This window comes from Heterodontus francisci, chromosome 47 (assembly GCF_036365525.1).
Source record: "Heterodontus francisci isolate sHetFra1 chromosome 47, sHetFra1.hap1, whole genome shotgun sequence".
Lineage (NCBI taxonomy): Eukaryota > Metazoa > Chordata > Chondrichthyes > Heterodontiformes > Heterodontidae > Heterodontus > Heterodontus francisci.
Window position 1 is genome coordinate 18638932 of NC_090417.1, and position 27226 is coordinate 18666157.

A 27226-nucleotide genomic window follows, 5' to 3' on the forward strand; every position below is an offset into this window, starting at 1 on the left:
TTTCAAATGTTCTTTTTTTTTATAAAATCATAAAAATCCATGTGTTCCACTTGAAATTTGGGAATCGCAATACGATGGAACTTCTGAAATTCTTCCACGCGGTGTGTCAAAATCTCAACATCCATCAAGAACCTTCTTTGATTCCAGATATATTTGCTTTATATTTATGATTATTTACACAGTTCAGGAGGCCATTTTCTGATTGAATTCGGACCTCTTCCTTTACTTTTGGGGTTGAAGGTCTCAGACTCCCAAGTTGCTGGGCAATTAATGTCCCTTAAATACTTATGGTGAAGAAAGCATCTTCTTCCATTCTTCACACAGTTAAAAAGTAAGTGGCTTGTTCAAATTGCAAACAAGTTCTTCATAAGTACAATAATTTCTCCACCAGCCAAATATGACACAATTGATCCAAGTTCAGAAACCTTCACAAGGTTCTGATTGATGACATCATGTTTTTAAGGATCCCACCCAAAGTCAAAACGTGCAAGGCCCACAGACTGTGGATCTGGGAGTGCTCCAGTTCACCCCTTTGAAATTCAGCGTTGGTCTTCCACTGCAAACCCCACTCCGGCTCAACACCATGAGTCTTTGAGTCTATGTCGGAGGAACTAATCTCTTTAGCCAGAGAATTACAGCAACTGGGAGGGAGGAGAAGGAGAATTATCTTTACACCAGAGCTCAAGTGGCTATAGTTTGTGACCTGCATGGAAAGTGGGCAGGTGTGGAGATGGGTACAGTCTGTGACGGAGAAGGTTTTCATACGATGTGCCTGCAGCCAAGTGTTTGTACAGATCCAGGGGATGCCCAGGGGAGCTGAGCACCTGCCCCTGAATAGCTGGGATCATGAAGGAGTTTAAAGTTAACGAGGGGATGTATGGTGAGTAGAGGGTCTGGCTCTTCACATGGCTAAAGTGATGGGCATAGCTGTTTGGGAAACATGTTCTCGCTCCCTCGTAGAAGGCGGGATCTTGGGGTGTCAGTGTTGTTGGCAGCCAGCTAGGAACTTCAGATAGTGGGCGTTTTTGGTCACCGCCCATTGACTTACTATCACCAACCCCCTGGCTGTCCTTGCTGTCTGGATCCTTGGCAATGAGTAGAGGGGAGACAATGCGAAGCTTCTTCCCATAGGCCACGTCCAGCTCTTTCTGGCTTCTGTGTGGGGGCTGGGCAAGCTGACAATTGGCGAGGCCACTCTTGGCATTGGTCAGCAGCCCGTTACTCTTCACCCGCTTAGCTGGAACCCTCCGGGGCAGGGCAACACTAATTGGTGGCACCCAGCAGGCTTTGGGGTGGCCTTCAGAGGAGGAGGAAGCCCGGCCAGTAAATGAGCTCTTCCTTAGCGGCGAGGAGCTATTCTTGGTCTCTGTCACCCAGGACACCTGGGTCTGGGATGTGTTGGCTGCGCTGGCTCGAGGGAGGCTGAGGTCAGTCGGCTGATCATTTGGAACGAGTGTCCTTCCGTAGCATCTCGCCATCTTGTGTACCTCAGAGGTCAATGTTGGGACCGCAGTGCCACTCAACTCTCTGAAGCTTCTCTGACTGGCACAGCAACCAAAAGGTCCCCCTTTGCTGGGGTAATGGAGAAGGGGCTTCACTATCCCCTGCACGTACGGGCTGCAACAGAAGTTCCCGAAGCACTGATGGGGTTGGGAATGCTCGACTGCCCTTCCTTTTGGATCCCTTTCTTCTTGTGCCACTTGCCCATCAATTGTGGAGATCTGGTTCAAGGGGTAGAGATGGTACTTGGCCAGATTGTTGTTGAAGGGCCAATCTGAGTGGTAATCCAGGTGGGCCTGTCTCGGGTGTTGAATGTGATGAATCACAGATGGTCTGTGGATGCTCACTACTGGAGGGGAGCTAGAGACAGGCGGTGAGTGCTGGACCTCACTGCCCTTTGTTGACTTGAGTCTGGCAGGTGATGATGGGATATTGACAGCATTAAAGCTGGGGGATGCTGTGTCGCTGCCTTGAGCAAGGAATTTCTTCTTGGCCAAAGGAGACATTATTTCTTGGTCACTCCTGGAACGAAGGATGGGCAGGCGGCTTTTGTCTGCCTCAGGCAGTAACTGTGTTGGAAGGTCATCCTTAGCAGTAGATAATGCTTGGGGTTGGTGCGAGCCAGTCTTCTTGTCTTCACAAGTGGCGGCGTGTCCCCGAGCCATTTCCTCCGACACACTCTTGGCGACATCAGCAGTCGCGCAGTGTCCATTATGACCCATGGCATTGCTGCCAATCGTTGCCCTGGAGACCCCTTCTAGTGAGGGGCCATTAGCGTCCCACAGCTCTTCAGATAACCCATTTTGTGTGGGCCTCTCACTGGGTCTCGTTACATTTTGCATTGGGGACTTGTTCCCACAGCTATCCTGGAGCGATAGTCCATTTAGTGGCTGGTCTTTGCAGTCTTCACTCCCAGTTGGAGTGTCTCGCGGGTTCGGGGATTTCTTGTCCACAGAAACTTGCTCATTCTTAGCCCTTCCTATATCTTCAGACTCCACTTGAGGAAACAACTGTGCGGGAGACACAAGAATCAAGTCTTTAGGCACAGCTGATAAAACAAGGTGTTATGAAAATCAAGCTCTCAAAGTTACTGAGGAGCAACTGTCACATGTCACAGAAGTCACAGAAGCTGAAAAGGCTGATTGCTTTGGCATAGTATTTACAATGCAGAAACAGGCCATTCAACCCAAAAGGTCCGTACTAGTGCTTATTCTCCACACCCTACTTCATCTCGCCCTATTAACATATCCTTTTACTCCATTCTACCACGTGTTTTTCTAGCTTCCCCGAATATGCAATACACCTCAACCACTCCCCATGGTAGCAAGTTCCACATTCTCACCACTATCTGGGTAAACAAGTTTCTCCTGAATTCCCTATTGGATTTATGAGGACTATCTAATATTTATAGCCCCAACTGGTGGAACTGTCTTCCTCATGCCTACCCTATCTAAAACCTTCAGAATTTTGAAGATCTCTATCAGGTCACCCCTCAACCTTCCCTTAAATAGAGAAAAGGAGCCAAACCTGTTCAACCTTTCCTGATAGCAGAACTGAGAGGTTAGAACTGTCATCCTTATAAATCATTTTTCACACTCTCTCCAGTGCCTCTATATCCCCTGGAGAATACTTACTGTGGGAACACAATGAAAAAGAGGTGATACCCATTCCATCAGGATGATACCAATGTCAAGACATCCTTCATTATTGGCAAATAAAGTTCAACAGGATTAAAAATTAATTGGCACTTGACATTGCTGATTATGGTCCCACAGAAAGCTTTGGGGTTACTTAGTTCAAGTAAGACATGGCCTGTGTAATGAGCCAGTTTAGTCAACAGCCTAACAGTGTATGAACATTTATCTGATCATGATCAGAATATGATTCAATTGAGTTCAACACAGTGGTTGAAAGGAAGAAATGTGGAACAGCTATGAAGATTGTAGATTTAGGTAAGCTTGACCTCAATGGTATGAGATAGTGACCTTCCAGAGTAAATAGGGCAAATATGTTACCTGCTACAAAAACCACAGAAAATCAGTTCGAGGTCTTCATACACCAATGGACAGGGCCTATAGTATTCTCCTGATACCTGGACTCCAAGGGTTAAATTACGAGGTGAGATTACTCGGAGTGTCTTCCCTGGAATCTAGAATATTAAGGGGTGATTTGATTGATGTTTAAGATATTAACAAGACAGATGGGGCAGGTAGAGAAAAATTAGTTCTGCCGTTTGGGAAGTTTCGGACTCGGGAGAACAGTCGAAAATTAGAGAGAGATCTTTCAGAAGTCTAATTGGGAAACACTTGTCCACACAAAGGGAAGTTGGGAACTCTATCTGAAATTGCTGGATTTTTGTTAACCGAAGATATGAAGGGATATGGGGCAAAGGCAAGTATATGAAGTTGCAGATTGGTCATGACCTCATTGAATGGCAGATGAGGCTGGCGGAGCTAAAAGGCCTCCTCCAGTTCTTTGTCCCTCATCGAATATTTAGGGGGTCTTAAATTATCCTGTGGGTGCGAGGTGGTCATATCAGGTCCAAAATAAAGACCATTTCAAGCTAATTCCTCAGCCTTGAGCAACAGGAAAAAGCCTGTAGTGTAGCTGGAGCATCACTCTGCTCTCATTGTCACCAGTGTAACAAATAGGGACGAAAGGTTCAGGCGGGTGGGATTAGAGTCACAGAGTTATACAGCACAGAAACAGGCCCTTCGGCCCATCGTGTCCCTGCTGGCCATCAAGCACCTATCCATTCTAATCACATTTTCCAGTACTTGGCCGATAGCCTCGTATGCTATGGCGTTTCAAGTGCTCATCTAAATACTTTGTAAATGTTGTGAGGGTTCCTGCCTCTACCACTCCTTCAGGCAGCGCGTTCCAGATTCCAACCACCCTCTGAGTGAAAAAACCTTTCCTCAAATTCCCTCTAAACCTCCTGCCCCTTACCTTAAATCTATGCCCTTAAATCTCCTCTGCACCCTCTCCAGTGCAATCACATCCTACCTTTCGTGTGGTGACCAGAACTGTACACAGTACTCCAGCTGTGGCCTAACTCGCGTTTTATACAGCTCCATCATAATCTCCCTGCTCTTATATTCTATGCCTCGGCTAATAAAGGCAAGTATCCCATATGCCTTCCTAACCACCTTATCTACCTGTGCTGCTGCCTTCAGTGATCTATGGACAAGCACCCCAAGGTCCCTCTGACCCTCTGTACTTCCTAGGGTCCTACCATCCATTTTATATTCCCTTGCCTTGTTAGTCCTCCCAAAATGCATCACCTCACACTTCTCAGGATTAAATTCCATCTTCCACTGCTCCACCCATCTTACCAGCCCATCTATATCGTCCTGTAATCTAAGGCTTTCCTCCTCACTATTTACGACACCACCAATTTTCGTGATCTGCAAACTTACTGATCATACCTCCTATATTCACATCTAAATCATTAATGTACACTACAAACAGCAATGGTCCCAGCACCAATCCCTGCACTACACCACTGGTCACAGGCTTCCAATCGCAAAAAGAATCCTCAACCATCACCCTCTGCCTCCTGCCACCAAGCCAATTTTGGATCCAATTTGCCCTGGTTAGACCCAGTTAGCATACCCCGTTCGTCTCACTGCTCCGTTGCACACTGTCTTTTAGTCGTTTCTGTTTGCTTCTCTCTTTCTGCTCGGTACTGGATCCTTTTCCCTCCTTGTTCTTAATGGTGTTGTACTGTTTCCGAGGCTTGTAGGCTGGCAGTGGCTTGTCCTCTTCTCCCTTGATGTGACGCTCATACGGTAAAACCAGTCTGTGAGAGAGAGAGAGAGATGGGAGAAGGATCAGAGCGGATTGCCACAACTGCACCACGAGTGCATCTGTTATCTGCCACTGCCCTGTGTCACTCGTTCCCATCCTCTGCTAACTGTCCCAAAGAAGGTCAAGCAGACAGAGGTCCTGTCCACTGGTTCAGCTGGATGTAAAACTCCAGGGCATTCTCCTAACATCCTGGTAAATATTCCTCTCAACTAGCACCATGAATACCATATCTGATTGTTCATTCGTTCACTTACCAGATTTGAGATATTGCTGTGCGGCTACATTTTCCAATGGAATAGAACATAATTTATCAATGGCTTGCAAAGTGCTTAAAGATATTTCTGAGAGGAATTGTGAGGTGCTATGTAAATGCAACTTGACTGAATGAGAAAGTGTAGAGGGAGCTTTACTCTCGAACACGTGTTGTAGATATATAAAGCCCCTCTACACTGTCCCATAAACAAGGCCAGGACAGGTACAGCACAGGGTGAGATTCAGAGAAAAGCTGCCTCGACACAGTCCCATCGGAAACTGAAATCCAAATAGATCCCAATTTGGAATTTGATTGGTTGGTTGAAGGGAGAGTGGTGTACAGGATCTGACCACTTACAGTTCTGTGATTATTATAGCATAATGAGGCAAGATCACTCTGAATCTTCAGTCTGATAGACAGAAAAGACTCTGCAACTACATTGACAAAGGACAGTTGATGCGAGGCTGAAATCCCAATACCCTCACTCATTAGTTGAGACACAAGAGATCCCTTCAAGAGCCATCCACTTCAAGGGCCAATGCCACCTACCTTTCATAATGCCGGCGTGTACATGTGGCGGCACTGGTGCTCCCGGGGTTTCCGCCGAGCTCATCATAGATGTTTTTCCACAGGCGGCTAGTAGTAACCTGCAGGGATAAACCAAACAACTGGTAAGCCAGCGGTTATGGTACAGGACTGACAACCCACAGGCAGTGTGTTCAAATACTAGTGTTGCAGGTTCGGAATAAATGACACCCAATAAACTAAGCATGGAAGCATTGTCATTAAAACCCATGTCCTTCAGGGAAGAGATCCTGTCACCTCATATCTGATTTGTGCCTACACACTCCTCCAGTCCCAGCATAGTTCATTGGCAACACTCTCTCACCTCTGAATCAGAAAGACGTGTATTCAAATCCCACTCCATAGACTTGGATGTAGAATTCAGGCCAACTCCCAAGGCAGTCCTAAGGGAGTGCTGCACTGTTGGAAGAGGAGATGTTTAAACCGAGGTCTCTAGTGCCCTCGCAGGTGACTACGAAAGATTCCACGGCCACTATTTGAAAAGAGCAGCGGCCCTGGCTAATATTTAATCCCTCAACCAATGTCACAAAGATATTATCTGGTCATTATCTTGTCCTTGGTGGGATCTTGCTGTGTGCAAATTGGCTGCTGTGTTTCCTGCATTACAACTGTGAATACACATCAAAACAGTATTCATCAGGTGTAAAGTACTGAAGCAAGTCCTGAGCTCATGAAATGCTCTGTAGAAATGCAAGTCTTGATTTCTGCCCAGCACTTTCAGGGTGGCTCTTGGTAGTTTCAAGGCAATTCGGGCAAGACAATAAATGCAGGCCTGGACATCGTCATGCAAATCCCAAGAACCAATCATACAAGAAAGCAGATATCCCTCCAGTCACTTTACCCAAAAAGGTATATTAGGAATCACTGGACACGAAAAGACAAGGATCCATCCAGTTGACCGTCTCCCATCCCAGCAGTCGCACAATACAGTGACAATGGTTACTCATGCATTCCATCAAAGAAAATCTGTCTGTATGTGGCAACCAGCCTGCCATCAACTGTTGTAGTCAAAACAATCTCCAGCCAAACAATTCTTCTCATAAAGCAATATAATTGGGGAAAAAGGCTGGGAGTTACAGTAATAAAATATTGCAGAGGCTGGAAATCTGAAATAAAAACAGAAAGTGCTGGAAATACTCAGCAGGTCAGGCAGCATCTATGGAGAGAGAAACAGAGTTAACGTTTCAGGTCTGTGACCTTTCATCAGAACCGTGAGTTCTAGCATTCGGTACAGACACTCGTATATCGCAGATTTTTGTTTCACTTGTCCTTACATGAGTCAACAAAATCATTCCTCAGAAGATTAAAGCAGAAAATTCTTGTTGGCATTATTAGTGGTGGAAGGTTGACCGCATCAGTACAGTATCTCTCTGTCTAATATTTTAGCAGAGGCCTGAACCCATGAAGCTATTTTTAAACAATCTTGTGTGTGTGCGTACTTCCTGTTACAACACCAACCTGCAGTCACTATTTCTCAGTAACACTTTCATTTTGAGATCTAGCTGTTAGAATGGGAATTCCCCCATCTGCCTGAAAACAATGCACTGGCACCATGCAGGCCTCTACTGGCTCGTGCTGCAAGCATTGGCTGGGCAGTTACAACACAGCAAGTTGCCTGTCCTCTTCACAGCTCATGAGCTATCTCATGCTGTGTCCCTCTTACCCAACCCCTGCAGAAAGCACTGATTTTCACTGACAGTCACCTCACCCTCCCCAACGCCACAGCCTCAAGTGACCTCTGAGATACCTGCATACCTCGTGGATCATTTGGTCAGTCACTTTTTCCAAGTAAATCAGTCACAGAAAGTCTACATCAGGCTCCTTACAGTGTCAAAACTATTCTTCCCCATCACAGTGAGAAAAAAAGAAAGGTTTATACCAATTCACAGGAGCGACAGAATGACATTTTCGAATGGAACACTGGTATCCAGGTGGTCATCAATGCCCTAACAAGCGGGCACAGAATTCAGTCTCAGCATCAGACAAGCTGCTTATTCTGCCAGCGTGCGAGGTAGAGACAGTTAGTCCTGGGGCAAAAACGGACAGAGACTAGGATGGAGATTGCTCAGGATTTTGGAGTGGGGTGGTCATTTAATTTCTGATATTTGATTCATTGAAAATCTCAACTGGCGCGTTCACACACAGCTGTATCTAACCAATGTTGTACCTGTCCTGGGAGTGTTTGAGGGGGACAGTGTAGCGGTAGCTTAACTCTGTACCTAACCCTGTTTTTTTTTTCTTTATGTTTGATGGGGACAGTGCAGAGGGAGCTTTACTCCATTACTACCCAAGGCTGTGCCTGTCTGGGAGTGTTGCTATTTCTAATGCAAAGGGCAAAAATATCAACCAAAAAAGGGAAATATAACGATCTACCCATGCACCAACACCACAAATCTCTCCTTCAAACTCGCATGTACGAGTAGAACAGTCACAAAGCTTCTCCTGTCTCACATCAGAGAGAGAGAAAAAAAGAGATACAGAGACAGAGAGAAAAGTGAAGTCAGGGCTGGATTGAGAAAGAGAGAGCAAGTTACGGCCGATGCTGTGCTCCATCTGTCCGAAAGTGCTGCTGGCAGCAGTTTCTTATTTTAATTCTTCAGTTCCAGATCAGCGCAGATGGTGCAGCTGCTACAAATTGTGCTTTTGCTGCAAATATTACAGTGATCACCTGCTACGGGAGGGAGAACAAGGAGACGGCAGCAACATTCATTCTAGCTGCCATCAAGCAGCTCAGAAGATGCTGCAGCTGCAAAACAAACTCCAGCCCCACGTCACTTTCTGAACTGGGACTGAGATATTATGCACACCCTCTCTTGCCAGCTACTCAGTGGGCACCCGTTAGGACCTTTGTGTCGGAGCCACCCTGTCTCTGCCCAGAAGCGGCAACAGAAATGGAGGCCGAGGGGCTGACAGCCACGGATTTTGAAAAGGCCCGTAGCGCCCTCTGAAAGACACAAGCACTGGCCCCTGACAAAAAGGGTCTCCTCTTCCCTTTCTTCCAAAGGTGTACATAGAAGATATGAAATTGAGAGCATCCAGGATACACCTTGTTGCCGAGCAATGGAGCTGCGTCTGTCGCCAACATCAGCCATGGGCTGGTCATGAAGGAAAGCTCTGGGTAGTGGGGTTGGGGCGAGTGGGGTGCATATTCCTGATGAACTGAGACTCCGCTGCTTTTCGCTCTCTGTTCCTCTTGGATTTGAACAGTCTCCAGGCGCGATGGAGAGAAAACAGCCCTGTCAAATCAAACTCTGGTCTACGATGAAATGGATTGGTGTGAGTGATGGCCATCCCATTTGCTTTTGTCAGCAAGCTGAATGCTTAAATAGAAAGACATAATGCTTGCAACATATTATGCACTTGCTGCTTTTTGGCAATGCTATGCAAAGGAATCCTGGGAACCAAAACCTAGATATGTACCCATGACCCAAAGGTGAAAGGCCAGGGTTCAGTCTCTTATTCAAAATTGGAGATCTTGATTCACTGAATCCCAGCTGGATTCAAAGCCAGGTTATTGAGAGCAAATTGTGATGGTTTGGCCACCAACCAATCAAGCCCCCTATTGGGAAAAGGAGGCATTTCTCGCTTGTGTTTTTGTTGGACGGGAACCCAATCCCTGGAGGCACAGGGCAGTGCTGAAACCCCTTACTTCAGTCTTTAGTTCAAAGTTTTAAACATTCTTTCCACTATGTCGTATACACAGAGGAAGGTTGCCAACTCTGGTTGAACATATTCCAGGAGGTTTCATCACATGACTAAATGCCTCCCACTGCTTCACCCCTACACTTGCCCTATTGGTCTGTCCTCAGGGCGCCCCACCTTCCCACACCAATTGGAAATGGACAGACTTCCCGTTACCCAATTGGATGATTCTCTACCATCATCAAATTGCCTTTCTCCCCTTCCCCAATATTTCTTTAACGAAAACAAAAAAAGCTGTTAATTTGTCTCCCGGGTTTTGCTCACAGCAATGTCATGGAGTCATAGATGCACAGAAGGAGGCTATTCTGCCCAACGAGGCCATGCCGGCTCTCTGCAGAGCAATCCAATCATTTCCTTCCCCGTTTTTATCCCCGTAGCCCTCTTAGTTTATTTCCTTCAAGTGCCCATCCAATTTCCTTTCGAAGTCATTCATTATGTCCACTTCCACCAGCCTCACAGGCAGCGAGTTCCAGGTCATCACCACTCACTGGATAAAAATGTTCTTTCTCACAATACCCCCTGCATCTCTTGCACAAAACCTTTCATCTGTATCCGCTAGTCCTTGGACCATCAGCTAATGGGAACAGCTTTTCTTGGTCTACCTTATCCAAATCTTGTACACCTCCATCAAGTCTTCCTTCAATCTTCTTTGCCCCAAGGAAAACATCCTCAGTTTCTCCAATCTAACCTTCCAACTAAAATCCCCCATCACTCGAACCATCCTGCAAAATTTCCTCTGCATCCTCTCAAAGATCCTCACATCCTTCTTGAAGTGTGACGACCAGAACTAGACACAATACTCCAGTTGGGGCTAACCGGAGCTTTAGAAAAGGTTCAGCATAACTTCCCTGCTTTTGTACTCAATGCCTTTATTTATGAAGCCCAAAATCCCATATGCTTTGCTTAATTACTCTCTCAATATGTCCTGCTGCTGTCCAAGATCTATGTACATGCACCCCCAGGTCCCTCTGTTCCTGTACCCTCTTTAGAACAAAGAACAGTACAGCACAGGAACAGGCCATTCGGCCCTCCAAGCCTGCGCCGATCTTGATGCCTGCCTAAATTAAAACCTTCTGCACTTCGGGGTCCGTATCCCTCTATTCCCATCCTATTCAGAACTGTGCCATGAAGTCTATATTACCTCTCCCCCATCCCTTCTGCCAAAATTCATCACCTCATACTTCTCTGTATTAAGTTCTGTCTGCCACTTGTCCCACCCATTCTGCGAGCCAATTATGTTCTGTTGTGGTCGAATTTTATCCTTCTCACTGTTTGCCACATTTCCAAGTTTGGTATCATGGGCAAATTTTGAAATGTTACTCTCTATTCTAATATCCAATAATGTCCTGGAGATTAATCTTCTCGTCCTGCAGACTCCTGGAGGGTTGGCAACCTTAACACAGAGTGAGAGAAATGTGGAGAACTTTGAAGGGTCTGAAGCGGATGCTTCTGAAGTATCTTTCTCTGCTGCTTTTTAAGATGCCCACACCAAGATACAGAATTGATAAGCAGGAAGAGACCAGTTGGTCTATCAATGCTGTCCCACACCCACTGACAGCTAGAGAATCATAACTGGACACTCCCACATCACCCCTTCCCCCTCACAACATGGAATCTCCTCAGAGAGGCAAAACAATAACAGAAATCTTATGAAAGACCAATAAAGAAAAAAAAAACATCTGAAAACTGCCTGTCTGACCCCCTCATAACTTGCTAATGTTCCCTAGGCATTTTACTTCAAAGAATGAATTCATAAGGTGCAGCATATCTACAGCGAACTTGAAATCTGCTATGCCTAAATTATTTTCAAGATGGCTGCCAAAGAGTCTAACAGCATTGTCCCAATTATTCCTCCACTCCCGACTCCTCCCTCCACTGGTCTCAATTCCATTCATTTACTGTCAGTTCATCTTCAGCACGTCTGGTCAAAGGAAACAAAGAAACATAGAAAATAGGAGCAGGAGTAGGCCCTTCGGCCCTTTGAGCCTGCTCCGCCATTCATTATGATCATGGTTGATCATCCAACTCCGTAACCTGTTCCCGCTGTCTCCCCATACCCTTTGATCCCTTTAGACCCAAGAGCTATATCTAACTCCTTCTTAAAAACATACAATGTTTTGGCCTCGACTGCTTTCTGTGGTAGTGAATTCCACAGGCTCACCACTCTCTGGGTGAAGAAATTTCTCCTCATCTCAGTCCTGAAAGGTTTACCCCGTATCTTTAGACTATGACCCCTGGTTCTGGACTCCCCCACCATCGGGAACATCCTTCCTGCATCTACCCTGTCAAGTCCTGTTAGAATTTTATAGGTTTCTATGAGAACCCCCCTCACTCTTCTGAACTCCAGCGAAGGTAATCCTAACAGACTCAATCTCTACTCATACGTCAGACCCGCCATCCCAGGAATCAGTCTGGTAAACCTTCGCTCCACTCCCCCTATCGCAAGAACATCCTTCCTCAGATAAGGAGATCAAAACTGCACACAATATTCCAGGTGTGGCCTCACCAAGGCCCTGTATAATTGCAGCAAGACATCCCTGCTCCTGTACTCGAATACTCTCGCTATGAAGGCCAACATACCATTTGCCTTTTTTACCGCCTGTTGCTCCTGCTTGCTTACCTTCAGCGACTGGTGTACGAGAACACACAGATCTTGCTGCATATTCCCCTCTCTCAGTTTATAGCTGTTCAGATAATTGCGTTCCTGCTTTTGCGACCAAAGTGGATAACCTCACATTTATCCACATTATACTGCATCTGCCATGCATTAGCCCACTCACTCAACTTGTCCAAATCACCCTGAAGCCTCTGCATCCTCCTCACAACTCACCCTCCCACCCAGTTTTGTGTCATCTACCAATTTGGAGATATTACATTTAGTTCCCTCATCTAAATCATTAATATATATTGTGAATAGCTGGGGTCCGAGCACCGATCCCTGCGGTACCCCACTAGTCACTGCTTGCCATTCGGAAAAAGACCCATTTATCCCTACTCTTTGTTTCTTGTCTGCCAACCAATTTTCAATCCATCGCAATACACTACCCCCAATCCCATGTGCTTTAATTTTACACGCTAATCTCTTATGTGGGACTTTGTCGAAAGCCTTCTGAAAGTCCAAATAAACCACATCCACTGGGTCCCCCTCATCAACTCTACTAGTTATATCCTCGAAGAATCCGAGTAGATTTGTCAAGCATGATTTCCGTTTTGTAAATCCATGCTGACTCTGCCCGATTCTACCACTGTTCTCTAAGTGTCTGCTATAAAATCTTTGATAATGGACTCTAGAATTTTCCCCACTACCGACATCAGGCTGACTGATAGAGGTTGACACAGTGGTTAGCACCACAGCCTCACAGCTCCAGCGACCCCGATTCGGTTCTGGGGACTGCCTGTGTGGAGTTTGCAAGTTCTCCCTGTGACTGCGTGGGTTTCCACCGGGTGCTCCGTATTCCTCCCACAGCCAAAGACTTGCAGGTTGATAGGTAAATTGACCATTGTAAATTGCCCCAAGTGTAGGTAGATGGTGGGGATGTGGGAGGGAATATGGGATTAATATAGGATTGGTTTAAATGGGTGGTTGATGGTCGGCACAGACTCGGTGGGCCGAAGGGCCTGTTTCAGTGCTGTATCACCCTCTGACTTTATGCCTGGTCTATAATTCCCTGCTTTCTCTCTACCTCCCTTTTTTAAATAGTGGGGTTACATTAGCTACCCTCCAATCTGGAGGAACTGTTCCAGAGTCTATAGAATCTTGGAAGATGACCACCAATGCATCCACTATTTCTAGGGCCACATCCTTAAGTACTCTGGGATGCATACCATCAGGCCCCGGGCCTTCAATCCCATCAATTTCCCCAACACCATTTCTCTACTAATACTGATTTCCTTCAGTTCCTCTCTCTCCCAAAGCCCTGTGTTCCCCAACATTTCTGGTATGATATCTGTGTCCTCCTTTGTGAAGACAGAACCAAAGTATTCATTTAGTTGGTCAGCCATTTCTTTGTTCCCCATAATAAATTCCCCTGTTTCTGACTGTAAGGGACCTACATTTGTCTTCACCAAACTTTTTCTCTTCACATACCTATAGAAACTTTTACAGTCAGTTTTTCTGTTCCCTGCCAGCTTACTCTCGTACTCTATTTTCCCCCTTCTTAATCAATCCCTTGGTCCTCCTTTGCTGAATTCTAAACTGCTCCCAATCCTCAGGTCTGTTGTTTTTTCTGGCGAATTTGTATGTCTCTTCCTTGGATCTAATGCTATCTCTAATTTCCCTTGTAAGCCATGGTTTGGCTACCTTTCCTGTTTTACTTTTGCGCCACAGGAATGAACAATTGTTGCAGTTCATCCATGTGCTTTTTAAATGTTGGCCATTGCCTATCCACCGTCATCCCTTGAAATAATGTTTCCCAATCCGTCATAGCCAACTCGCGCCTCATACCTTCGTAGTTTCCTTTATTAAGATTCAGAACCCTAGTCTCAGAATCAACTACGTCACTCTCCATCTTGATGAAGAATTCTATCATATTATGGTTGCTCGTCCCCAAGGGGTCTCGCACCACTAGATTGTCAATTATTCCTCTCTCATTACACAATACCCAGTCGAGGATGGCCTGTTCTCTAGTTGGTTCCTCAACATATTGGTCCATAAAACCATCCCATATACTCTCCAAGAATTCTTCCTCTGCGGTATTGTGACTAATTTGATTTGCCCAACCTATATGCAGATTAATATCACCCATAATTACAGATGTTCCTTTATCGCATGCGTCTCTAACTCCTGTTTAATGCCATTCCCAACATCACCACTACAGTTTGGGGGTCTATATACAACACCCACTAACATTTTTTGCCCCTTAGGTTTCTCAGCTCTACCCATACAGATTCCACATCATCAGAGCTAATATCTTTCCTCACTATTGCGTTAATTTCCTCTTTAACCAGCAATGCAACTCCACCACCTTTTGCTTTTTGTCTGTCCTTCCGAAATATTGAATATCCCTGGATGTTCATTTCCCATCCCTGGTCACCTTGCAGCCATGTCTCCATAATCCCAACTATATCATACCCGTTACAGGTCACACTCTGATGCCTCTTTGCTTTCCTCTATCATGACCTGTCACCAGGCAATGACCCACCACTGCAGACTCAGTCACTATCCGATCTGACCAACAACAAGTCCTATTACTTGCATTTATATAGCGCCTGTCAAACACCCCAAGTCGTTTAATCGGAGTGTTATCAGATAAAATTTGACCCAGAACCACGAAAAGCTTGATCAAGGAGGTGGATTTTAAGGAGCACATTGAAGGTGCAGAGAGACAAAGAGGCAGTGGGGTTTAGGGAGGCAGTTCCAGAGCTTAGGACCTCGGCTGCCAATGATTGAAGAAAGGAAATCAGGGATGCACAAGATCTGGATTCTAATGACAGTTCAATTTCGGGATCAACTCTGTGGATTTTATTACTAAGCCTTTCAAGACAGTGAATTTCAAGGTTTGACTAACACGTATCTCATCAATCAGAGTCAAAGACCTTCTGGAGGTTAAATATTAACAACCCAACTGGTTCGCTCGACAAATTCATCAATGGATAGCTCGACAGGATTGTAAATGAACAGTATCCTCATCTTTATCCAGAGAAAGAAAACTTTTAATCAGTGCTGAATAGAAAGATTACTCACTGCATCGTAACCACCCAGCTTCTCAACTGCCTTGTACAGTGTCAACAGGTTAACTGTGGAGAGAAAAGATTCATAATGTCAGCAAGATTCAAAACCTCCAATTAAATGAAGTGCACAGCAATGAAAGGTCACTGTAGTTCAGAAACCTAGTTTAGTCCACCCAGGAAGAGTGTAAAGAGATCTTGGGATAGCTTACAGACACCAGAACTGACATCAAGATAGAACTGGCCCTTCAACTCAAGAGAATGCCCACTCCTTCCTCTCCCTCCACATGAGTAAAGTCTTGCATTCCACACCTACATCAGATGGACATGGAATATTAGCTTGAATTCAGGGCAGCAAGGGATGGAGAATAAACACTACCAGTAAGATCAAATGTCAGCTGTGGCTTCGGGGGGCGGGCACTGTCACCTCTCAGTCAGAAGGATGTGGGTTCAAGACCCCACTCCAGAGACTTGTGCCAATAACCTGGCACTCTCCCTGGCAGTGCTGCACTGTCAGAGGTACCTTCTTTTGGGCGAAATGTTAAACTGAGGCTCCGTCTGCCCTCTCAGTGAAGGTAAAAGATCCCATGCTACTGTTCAAAAAAGAGCTCTGGGGTTTTCCTAATGTCCTGGCTAATATTTAACCCAAAATCAATATCACTTCAAACAGATTATCTGGTCATTATGAAACTGCTGTTTGTGCACAAATTGGCTGCTGCAGTTTCTACATTACAACTGTGACTACACTTCAAAAACACTTAATTGGCTGCAAAATGCTGAGGCAGTCCTGAGGTTGAGAAAGGTGCTAAATAAATGCAAGCCTCTTTCTTTTCTCATTGGGTATGTGATGAAAGCATTGTCTAACCAGCACAGAGAGAGATGTCTCAGTCTGTAACGCTGGACTATCTTCTCAGCATCTGCATTGACACTCACCCTGCTTAAAGCCCAAGTGTGGGATTCTCTCGATGGGACTGCCCCTCTCCTTCATAAACTTGTACAGATTGACGAGGAAGTTCTGCTGCCCCACGTCACTGGAAGCCAGATCCTTCACCTCCGGAATCTCTCCAGCCATTCCACTGCCCTCAACCATTACAGTGGGCAGTTCTTTTAATTCACATTGCATCTGGAATGACAAAAGAGCAGAAGGGGGGAAACTAAGCCAGATCTCACTTTACCAAGTGGTACAACAGGGAGGGCATAAACAGAATCAATGTGCATCATCCCCAACTGGCTGATTATATGTGGAAGAACAGATAGCAGAGAATGAGTTCCAGGCTGGAAGGTCGTCGAGGAGTTTGAGCAGCATCACACCACAGGGATCATCATTCCTGTGTCCATGTGTGGTCAATGGGTTGTTCTAATTCAGCTATATTTTCAGAGTGTGGTGTCACTGATAAAGGGACCAGATATGAGGGATGCTCGATGGAGGGAAAGGGAAGAGGTGCACTGGTTGTCAACGGAAACCAAGAGATAATTGTTGGTACAGCAACCACTTCCACTCGTGACCTTCAACCCAATGTGCCATCATGGCAGTCAGGATGCTCAACCATGACACAAAGTGGGGAGTAGAGGGGAAGGGGATGAGATTTATCAGAACAATTCGTACTTCCCTGTAGGCTTCCCCGCCCGCCCCCCCCCCCCCCCCCCTCAAGAGCTTGGCAGAGTTGTGTAGCTCGGCTGCTCAGGGAATAAACACTCTGCTTTTCTTGAGCTCAGAGACAACAAGGAAATGAACCTAAAGAGTTTCCATTCACCATGTCTTGCTCAGTGAACACTTTGGTTCCTGAGCTTTTAAATTGACACAGCATCAAATATTACCTCAAAGTGAGGCGACCACTGAAACCGCTTGGTCTTTCACATCTCGCCTTCTTGAATTCCGAAGACACATTTTGTGGTGAAAAACAAACATCTCTTTCACGCTACGATTACAGGAAATGCAAATGCAAGGCGGTAAGTACCTCAACCTGGTGATTATCCGAGTCAGCAGTGACAACCTCTGAAGCAGCAGGATCTCACAGGTCACAACTGGCAGGCAGGCTCTTGGTCCTCAGAAATCTTCCCTTGAGGTTGGAAACTGCATTAGAATCAGAAAGATTGTGAGAAGATTGCATCCTGCTTTTTATTCTTCAGAGAGCTTTTTGGAGATGATTCCTTCGAGCCAAAGGCAAACAAAACAGCAATCGCTGTATCTGTCAGTCTCAGCTTCCAGTACAATTTCAGCGAAACAAACAGATCCCAATCCTTAAACTGATATTGTAAAAATCTTTGACTTCCAGCTCTCTCTCCAGAGCCCTGCATCAATCATTTTGATGCACAGTGGCGCAGTGGTTAGCACCGCAGCCTCACAGCTCCAGGGACCTGGGTTCGATTCCGGGTACTGCCTGTGTGGAGTTTGCAAGTTCTCCCTGTGTCTGCGTGGGTTTTCTCCGGGTGCTCCGGTTTCCTCCCACAAGCCAAAAGACTTGCAGGTTGATAGGTAAATTGGCCATTATAAATTGTCACTAGTATAGGTAGGTGGTAGGAAAATATAGGGACAGGTGGGGATGTTTGGTAGGAATATGGGATTAGTGTAGGATTAGTATAAATGGGTGGTTGATGTTCGGCACAGACTCGGTGGGCCGAAGGGCCTGTTTCAGTGCTGTATCTCTAATCTAATCTAATCCCACTGCCCCGCTCTCTCTCCAGAGCCCTGTATCAATCCTAAACTAATCCCACTGCCCCGCTCTCTCTCCAGAGCCCTGTATCAATCCTAAACTAATCCCACTGCCCCGCTCTCTCTCCAGAGCCCTGTATCAATCCCAAACTAATCCCACTGCCCCGCTCTCTCTCCAGAGCCCTGTATCAATCCTAAACTAATCCCACTGCCCGCTCTCTCCCCACTGCCCTGTATCAATCCTAAACTAATCTCACTGCCCCGCTCTCTCTCCAGAGCCCTGTATCAATCCTAAACTAATCCCACTGCCCCGTGATCTCCCCACTGTCCATAAATCTTACTCTGCTACGCTTCAAGTTATTATCCACTTATCCTTCAATAGTTGCAATGGTCTCTGTCTCAACCGCTTTCTGTGGCTTGAAATTTCTGCTAACTTTTCCTCACTCTGACAATGTTAAAGTGATGACCTCTCATTCCTGATTCTCAAACAGTAGAAGGTTTCCATTCAGTGGACTTCAAACCCATAAAATAGAACGGGTCTCTTTCAAACCCTAGTTTAATCTCATCTCCTCCACAACCCCGACTACTTTCCAGCTTTACCCGTATCTTCCACAGAACCTACGATCTCACTCCAGTTTAACCCATTCTCCTCCCCACATCCTGATCTCACTCCAGTTTAACCCCTTCTCCTCCACACCAGTGGACCTCACCCCAGCTTTACATCATATCCTCCACTTCCCTGCCCCCAGCAAACCAGAGGAGGGGAGGAAGAGTTTGGTTCCTGAATGAACTCTGATAGGCAAGGAGCCGGGAAAGGTGGGTGGTGGTGGGGAGGGGGAGGGGTGTGTTATGGGGAGGATATCCACAGTGTAACCCTGGAACCCCAACTCTTCCCAGATACAAGTGGAGCCTATTTCCCACATCCACTGTCGAAGCCCAAGAGTTCAACCAGTTTACAATAGGCAGAAAACAGATGGAACCAGAAAAGGATGACTTGCATTTCTATAGCATCTTTCACCACTTCAGGATAACCTAAAGCACTTCATGGCCAAAGAAGAACTTTGAAGTGTTATCCTGTTTTTACGTGGGCAAATGAAGCAGCCAATGGAAAAGTTTGTTTCGAGGAACACGAGTGTTGATCTTTGCAGCTATTTGGGTAGAAATTAATCTGGGCCCCATTTCTGTGATGAGCAGCTCAGGCCCAAATAGGATGTAGTCCATTTACTGCTACATGATTTTCTGTCTATCTTAACCCAAAAAACAAGGACCCTTTTCTACCCCATTACCTCTTCCCCTACCAGAGAAAAACCCCACAGGCAGAGAGATCCACAGAGACAGAAACACAAACACACACACACAGAACACAGAGACACTATCTATTCACACATATAATTAGCTCAACGTTTCATTCTTAAATACATACAGTAAAACTTCCCTTTATTACTCATTTCCTCTTTGGAAAAAAAGGAGAGAACAAACAAAAACACAAGGTTGCTAGTTCCTTCACCTAATCTGCAGTGCACTGTACATTTTCTCCATTATTTAAGGTCATCATAACTGTCTTTCTACTGAAGTATTTAAAATCACAACTGACACTTAACTGGCGTGCAGCCTTCTTGAAAATATAACTCATTGATAAGAAACGACAACTTGCCAGCTTCTGAGCTGATCTCCTCCTGATCAGGATGCACTTAGGGCCACCAGCTCTGACGGGTCCCCAATACTGCTCCCAGCATTACTCAGTTCTGACTACTGTGTTCTGTGTTTCCCTGTTCCGTGCTGCATTTGTTAATGATTAATGATTCAGCCCATCTATCTGCTGAGTACAAGTATTGAGAAGGTCATCTCAGACTTCCTTCTCGAACACAGCTGAAGGTTGCAACGTGTGTTTACTCCTTCAGTAACCCCCTCCACCAATCAATTCATGGACATCAAAATATTCAGTCCTCTTACATCATAGAATAATAGCACAGAAACAGGCCATTTGGTCCAACTGCTCTATGCTGGGATTTATGCTCCACACGAACCTCCTCCCATCTTACTAATGTCACCCTCGTTCAACTTCCCCTGCTCTTTCCCTAACACCCTGAAACTTTTCCAGTTCCCTTTTGAAAGTTACTATTGAATCGGTTTTCACCATCTTTTCAGGCAGGACATTTCAGATGCATTAAAAAAAAAACTCATCTTCTCTCTAGTTCTTTCACCAATTAGCTTAATTCTATATCCTCTGGTAACCAACCCTCCCATAGTGCAAAGGCTTCTCTTCATTTACAAGATTTTAAATGTCTCATGAATTTCAACACCTCTATCAAATATCCCTTTAACCTTCTCTGCTCCAAGGAGACAAACACCAGTTTTTCCAGATCATGAAGATCCCTCATCACTGTGCCATTCATGTCAATCTCCTCCACATCACCTCCAAGGCCTTGATATCCTTTCGAAAAAGGGTATGGTGCCCAGAATTGCACATAATACTCCAGCTGAGGCCTAACCAATAATTTATCAGCGATACCACTGTTAACCTTCTCTCTCCCCCATCATTAAGGAGCTCACAGGCACATTTGCCCCACCAGTTCAAAGACCAGATTGTCATCCGATCAACAATACACCTACTGTTCAAGGTGTTTCACACAAGCACTTAAGGCGAAGTGCATTTTTCAGGTTTGAACTTAGCCAGCAGGGAGAAAATTGGACAGCGTGTATAATGTGGAAACAGGTTTGGTTGGAGCATACAATCTGCTGTGGATAGTTGAGGTCGCACTGTTTACCTTGTCATCACGCGCAAGGGTCAATTTCTCGGTAGCTTATCCAGAGCCACTTCAGAAGACGAAAACATTGAAAGGTATCCTGTACCCTCTAGGTTGTCTTCATCAACAAACCATTCAGTTCAGGAGTGTGAGCACCCAAACCGGTATCGAGCATAGACTGCAGGTGCTAGTCAGCACGCATGTGGGAGAGAAGGTCCAAACGTCAGGATAAACTCACCAATTTAGGTGTTAGACGTGGCTCAATGGGTAGCACTCCCACCTCAGATTCAGTACGTCATGGGTTCAAATCCCAATCCAGAGGCTTGAATACAAGCTTCAGGCCAACACTCCCAGTCAGAGTGTTTAGGATGAGATGTTGAACCAAGGCCCTCTCATGTGGGCTTAAAAGATTGCACGGCTTCTACTTGAAAAAGAGCAGGGCAGTCCTCCTGGTCAATATTTATCATTCAACCAGCATGATCTGGTCATTATCACATTGCTGTTTCTGAAAGCTTGCTGTGCTCTAATTGGCGGCTGCATTTCCAACAGTATTACAGTGATGACAGGACAAAAAGTACTTGATTGGCTGTAAAACATTTTGGGATTACCTGAGGTGGTGACAGGCGCTACAGGAATGCAAGTCTTTCTTCCTTTCAATAATCTATTATTTAGTCACCTGCCAGACTGAAAGCAACAAGTCTCAATCCAATATGACCTCCTCTGCACAGTACACTCACACGCTCCATACTGACTCCTCAGCATGATGTGGAAAGTCAGTTCTATTTCTGACACAGCAGATCTAAAAATAAGTGAAGAGCAACAAGCTTCTGCTGTCACCGACTTTCTCTTAACTGCTTATGTTGGCGTGAATCCACTGTTCAAGCCCACTGCAATTATTTGCATTTTGGAACTAAGACAGCTTGGTGCAGAGGGTGGAATCCTGAAAGGAAAGATTCTGTTCTGAGTGACATTATCACTTCTGCCTCACAGCAGCAAAGTCAAGGCCATCAGGTCACCAAGAAAGCATCTTCTGGCCCAATGATTGCCCCTCATGCACTTCAGCATCACTGGAACACAGGAACAGGAGGAGGCATTCAGCCCCTTGAGCTTGTTCCGCCATTCAATCAGATCAGAATGGATCTCCCCGATTAATGCTCTCACCCAAAGATATATGAATCTCAGTCTTTAAAAGCTCCAGGTGTTCCCCTGGCATCCGTAGCCTTTTGGGGTGGAGAGTTTCAGATTTTGTCATTATGAGGAATAGGAATGATGGGATGGAGTGCCTCAATCTGCAACAAACAGACCTCAGCAATGACACTTCCACCTTGCAATCTTAAGGTCACAGGCCCTGCCCTTTGGATGAAATGTCAAAACAAGGTCCCAACAGCCCTCTTGGGTGGATGCAATATTTGAAGAAGAGCAGAAAGGGTTCTCCTTTGTGTATTGGCCCTGATTTATCCTCAACCAACATTATGAAATTGGCAGATTATCTGGTCATCTAGCATATTGTTACTTTACGGACTGCCGACATTACAACAGTGACTACACTTCAGAACTAATGTGCTGGATGTGAAGCATTTGGGAATCCTCCAGAGGCTGTAAAAGTGGCTGTGTAAATGCAAATTCACGGCCATGAACAACTGCTCATACAATTTCATTATATACACAAACAGTAGCAACAACCTGCAGTCACTGAGTGCCTTCAACAAAGAGAAAGGTGCTTCATCGGCATGAGAAGAATGTGAAATGGACATTGAAGTGAAGTAGAGGTGATGGGAACTGACCAAAAGCTCGGTCAATGAGGTGGCTTTTACTGCAGGCCTTATCGGAGGAGAGAGAGGTGGAGAGGTTTAGGGAAAGAATTCTACAGCCAATTCGCTGAATTGCTTCAAGTGAGAGCTGGACCTGCTTCTCTGGGGTCAAGATTTTACTATACTGCTCAGTGTGCTGTTCATATTAGATAGTAGACATTGGGTCAAAGTAACAGGAATTTATTTACAACCATCTTATTTCTGAAACATCCACATTAACACTGAGCAACAGGAAGTTCAGACTCATGACATCACATCCTGTGATGATGCTCGAGGTCTATATATAGATATATATATATATATATATATATAAATAATCTACCCAGCAACAGCTTATGCACATTATACTACAGAAATCACCATGTGCAAAAGGGTAGGTATTGCAGGGAATGATTGGGGCTAGAGTGATGCCCTAGACGAGAGGTCTGAGAGGAACTGTCCCAATCTTTTTTCCCCCAGTTGGCCTGGGTTTTATCCTCTCTCAGGAGATCACATGGTTTTGGGTGGAGTGGAAAGTCTCTCCAGTGATACACAAGGTTCGACAGCTGTATGTGGAAGGGCTGGATGGACCAGAAGCTCTTTTCCTGTCCGTCATTATTCGAAATTCATCCTGTGGCAATTACACAAAAATCTGATTTTTAAATTCTCAGTCACATTTTATTTCCTATCTCATTTCCAAATATAGAAATGACTCCATTCAGCTCGGACACCCAATACTTGTGATGCAGCCCACAGACAATGCAAACTCAGGCAAATTTCTGGTCAAAAAACCCCCCCACAATCTTGTTACTTCCTGCCTATTGATCAAAACAGGACCCCCCCCCCCCTCTGTGAATAAAAGAGAGCATCTTGTTCTGCTCTAAAGTGAGACTCGACCTTATTCACACAACAGCTTGTATTTATATAGCACCTTTCACACAAGGCACTTCACAGGAGCAGAACCAGACAAACCAGACATCAGGAGATATTAGGGTAGGCGACAAAACACTTGGTCAAAGAAGTAGGTTTCAAGAAGCATCTTAAAAGTTGGAAGGAGAGGTGGAGAGGTTTAGGGAGGGAATTCCAGAGCTTAGGGCCTTGGCAGCTGAAGGCACAGCCAACGGTGGAGCCATTAAAACTGGGAGATGATGGCGAGTCCAGAATTGAAGCAGCGCGGAGATCTAGGAGGGTTGTAGTGTTGGAGAAGGTTGCAGAGATAGGGAGGAGAAGACGCCGCAGAGGGATTTAACCCAGAGACTTAAAAATTAGAACGCGGACACGCGCTGGCTCGGTGGGGTGAATGGGATGCCTGTTTAGGGAAGGCTCTGGCTTCAGAGCCTCACGCTGCCCATAGCAAACTCATCTGAGTTGGGGCAATAATCCAGGATGGAAGAAGCAGGACTCGTACTCATAGCCTTTGCATCTCTGGATTGTGAAGGGAGGGAAAATAACGGAGATTCCCCCCCCCCCGGATCACCATCCAGTCACAGCACCCACCACCGCCCTCCACCCCCACTCTTGACCATGTGGGGCATGGACAGGATTGCACAGGATCCTATGATGCCCCATACAGTCAAACAGCCTATCACCAGACATTCTGGAATCAACACAGAAACAAAACAGGCAGCAGAACTACTCACAGGTGACTTCAGCCGAGCAGTTGTTTATAGTTCATTAACAGATTGCCGTTCCCCACTCAACAGCAGGTCAGTACTTCCCTGTATAAAATCAGCACGTGGCTAGTGATAATTCTCAAATACTGAAACCGCCTGGGTTTTTTTTTAAAAAACATCTTTTCCCTGTAGTGTCGCATGTAAACATTACCCAGCTCTTTCTACATCAGAATTTAATTCCAGCGAAATGACCACACTTTCTATAAAAACACATATACAGTTAAATAAAAATTCCCCTGTGGGTACTGAGTCACACGCTAGGCCTGCCTGCTTCCTGTGTGTGACTTGAGAACAATGTTGGTTCGGTACAGTGCAGTGCAGTGCATTACAGCCTCTTGTTATAAAACACAGTGGAGGAGCGGACAAGCGAGAGTCTGTCAGAGCTGCTGGGAGATGCCCCACTGCCACCCCGCGCCCATCCACTCTCACTTGTTGTTCTGGAAGATCAGGAAGCTGGGGAGGGCAGGGCCTGTGACTCTGGTAGATCTCCCTGTGGTATCGCTCACAGTAGGTCGTCAGAGTTAGGACACTAACCTACCTGGAGATGGAGATGAGTGAATGAATTTCAGAAGCTGAAATGGGACAAGACCGTGAAGCATGCCAGTGACGTCATTGCAGTAACAGCACACGAGATCACAGCGACAGTGGTCTCTCACTGACCCTCTCCCACCCTTGGTTCGTTTGGGCACAAGTAAAGCCTTGCATAGCAATGACACCACATCAGTGCCAACAGCAGGCATCTGACCAACTCCAGCTCCAACTCCGCAACATCACAAAAGGACTTCAACTGAGACTCAAAATAGCACCAAACATTGCTCAGCAGCCAAGTTCAGGGGCATCTGGACTGAGAAGAGCCTCCCTTACAACCCATCAGACGGTGCCTTCAACTAGCACAAGCTACCAACAGACCGTTCCCTTTAACAAGTCAGCCCACTCTTCACAGTTTTAATACCCACAACAATTCCAATGCACACGGCCCCTTTTTAAAACAGTGATGACAAGTTGGGGATACAGTTCAGGAACCTGAGGTTATATTTCATAGTTAAGAGCAAGGTAAAGTCTCTCACACACAAAGATACCAAATTACACACACACACCTTCATTTCAATGCAATTCAGAGCATTCAATTAAAATTCTAAGCTGCAACAGTTTGCAAAACTCAGTGAAGTTACACATTCTCAATGCCCTCCTCAACAAATCTATCCAGTGCGTTTACTCACTTGCAAAAGTTCCCACAAAGTAACCAGATCAGAGCCCCGGGATGCAGTCTGTCGACTTGAAATGAACTGCATGTGCAAGCAGGGATTTAGGAATCACCTTGCGGCAGTGCTGAATGGAAAGAGCTACCGCTTAGTTTAGCAGTGAATCCACAACATTTACCCATTGGCAATGTCCCGAATCCCTTCACTACTCGCCTTGTGCTTTACTCCATTCGCCAACTTCACGCTGCTAATTTCAACATCAGGCTCGGTCAAATGTTATCTTTCCGACAGCAAACCCCGCCTCCCCCCTGCAATCATTGGCCAGTCTTCTTGCAGAATTCTTCACAGCCCCAATTCTTACCAGCCGGTTGTGGTCCCCACCCCTTAAAGTGGCCTAATAGCACAGCTTTCAACAGCAGTTTTGAACCTTACACTGCAAGGTGCAGTGCCTTTCCAATACAGCATTTACAATTTATTGCAATATCTAAAATGGCATATTGAAACTCATTTCTGTCTTCAGTCTATTTGCAGATCTGATGAATTTGTATAGTCCTTTCATAACCTCAGGACGTTTCAAAACGCTTTTTGAAGTTTAGTCATTGTTGTAATGTCGGAAACACGGCAGCCGATTTACACACAAGAACCCACAAACTGCTGCAATGTGATAATGACCTGATAATCCGTTTTCGTGATGTTGGTTGAGGAATAAATATTGGTCCCCAGGACAGTGGGGAGAACTCCCCTGCTCCTCTTTAAAATAATGCAGTGGAATCGGTTACATCACCTGAAGGGACAGACAGGGCTTCATATCTCATCCGAAACACAGGACATCCAACAGTGCAGCACTTTGTCAGTACTGCAGTAGGAATGTTGGTCTACTTTATGTGCGCAGAGGCAGTGCTACCCACTGAGCCACAACACAATACATAAATTCCAGAATAACCACCCTCACACCCGCCCCATGGCAAAATCTAATTTCTTCCCAAACTTGACCAAACTGCTCGCCACAATATTTCTAATGCAGAAGCAAAGATGTTACATTCCTGACCTCAGCACACACTTTACACATCATGCACGTGCATCCCCAAAGACAACTTTACAAGGTCCAAATGGTCTTCAGTAACTACTGTGGGACTGGACCCTCTACTGCTGCAGCAAATCCCACTGCAAGTCGCAGATGATCCAAAGACAGGATACGTTGGCATTTAACACACAGAAAGTCGTCCTCATCAATCAAAAGGCTAACTCGGCTCACAAACCAAGACACTGCTGTTCAAAAGCAAGTCCCCAATGGGTGTAAGCTCCAGCAATATTTATTACCCCACTATCTATCCAATTCGTCCAACTGCCCTACTGTTTCAGTTTAGAGATACAGCACTGAAACAGGCCCTTCGGCCCCACAGCCCTGTGAATTTTTCCCCTCCATGTATTTATCCCATTCCCTTTTGAAAGTTATTATCGACATTGCTTCACCACCAGTGATGGAATGCAGTGCATTCCAGATCACAACAACCTGCAGCGTAAAAACATTCTTCTCGTCTCCTCTCTGCTTCTTTTCTCAATGATCTTCCATCCTCTAGTTCTTGTGTGTGCTGGCTCCTGACCCTCCTGCCAGTGGAATAGGTTTCTCCTTATTTAATGTAT

General features: G+C 45.6%; 1 protein-coding gene across 3 annotated transcripts; it reads right to left on the minus strand.

The window, feature by feature from the left end:
- On the minus strand, nucleotides 1–25863 carry LOC137357256 (AT-rich interactive domain-containing protein 5B-like). 3 transcript variants are annotated; one of them, XM_068023456.1, is made up of 7 exons: nucleotides 25796–25863; nucleotides 17476–17591; nucleotides 16451–16640; nucleotides 15534–15586; nucleotides 6113–6210; nucleotides 5116–5302; nucleotides 1–2510 (listed from the first exon to the last, which is right to left on the minus strand). In XM_068023456.1, exons 3-7 carry the CDS (start codon nucleotides 16638–16640, stop codon nucleotides 690–692), a joined length of 2349 nt encoding a protein of 782 aa, XP_067879557.1. In that variant the 5' UTR covers nucleotides 17476–17591; nucleotides 25796–25863; the 3' UTR covers nucleotides 1–689. The 3 variants fall into 3 exon arrangements, with proteins under 3 accessions (XP_067879557.1, XP_067879556.1, XP_067879559.1); XM_068023455.1 differs by having other exon boundaries at nucleotides 25601–25850; XM_068023458.1 differs by lacking the exon at nucleotides 25796–25863 and adding an exon at nucleotides 24348–24612.
- Between the last annotated feature and the right edge of the window lie 1363 nt (nucleotides 25864–27226).

Excerpts from the sequence above, each read along its gene's own strand:
- LOC137357256 (XM_068023456.1), bottom strand. The coding sequence starts at position 16,640 with ATGCAATGTGAATTAAAAGAACTGCCCACTGTAATGGTTGAGGGCAGT. Across the intron at positions 6,211-15,533 it reads AGCTGGGTGGTTACGATGCA|GTTACTACTAGCCGCCTGTG; the intron begins GTGAGTAATCTT and ends TTATCCCTGCAG. Across the intron at positions 2,511-5,115 it reads GGAGCAGTGAGACGAACGGG|TTGTTTCCTCAAGTGGAGTC; the intron begins GTATGCTAACTG and ends TCTCCCGCACAG.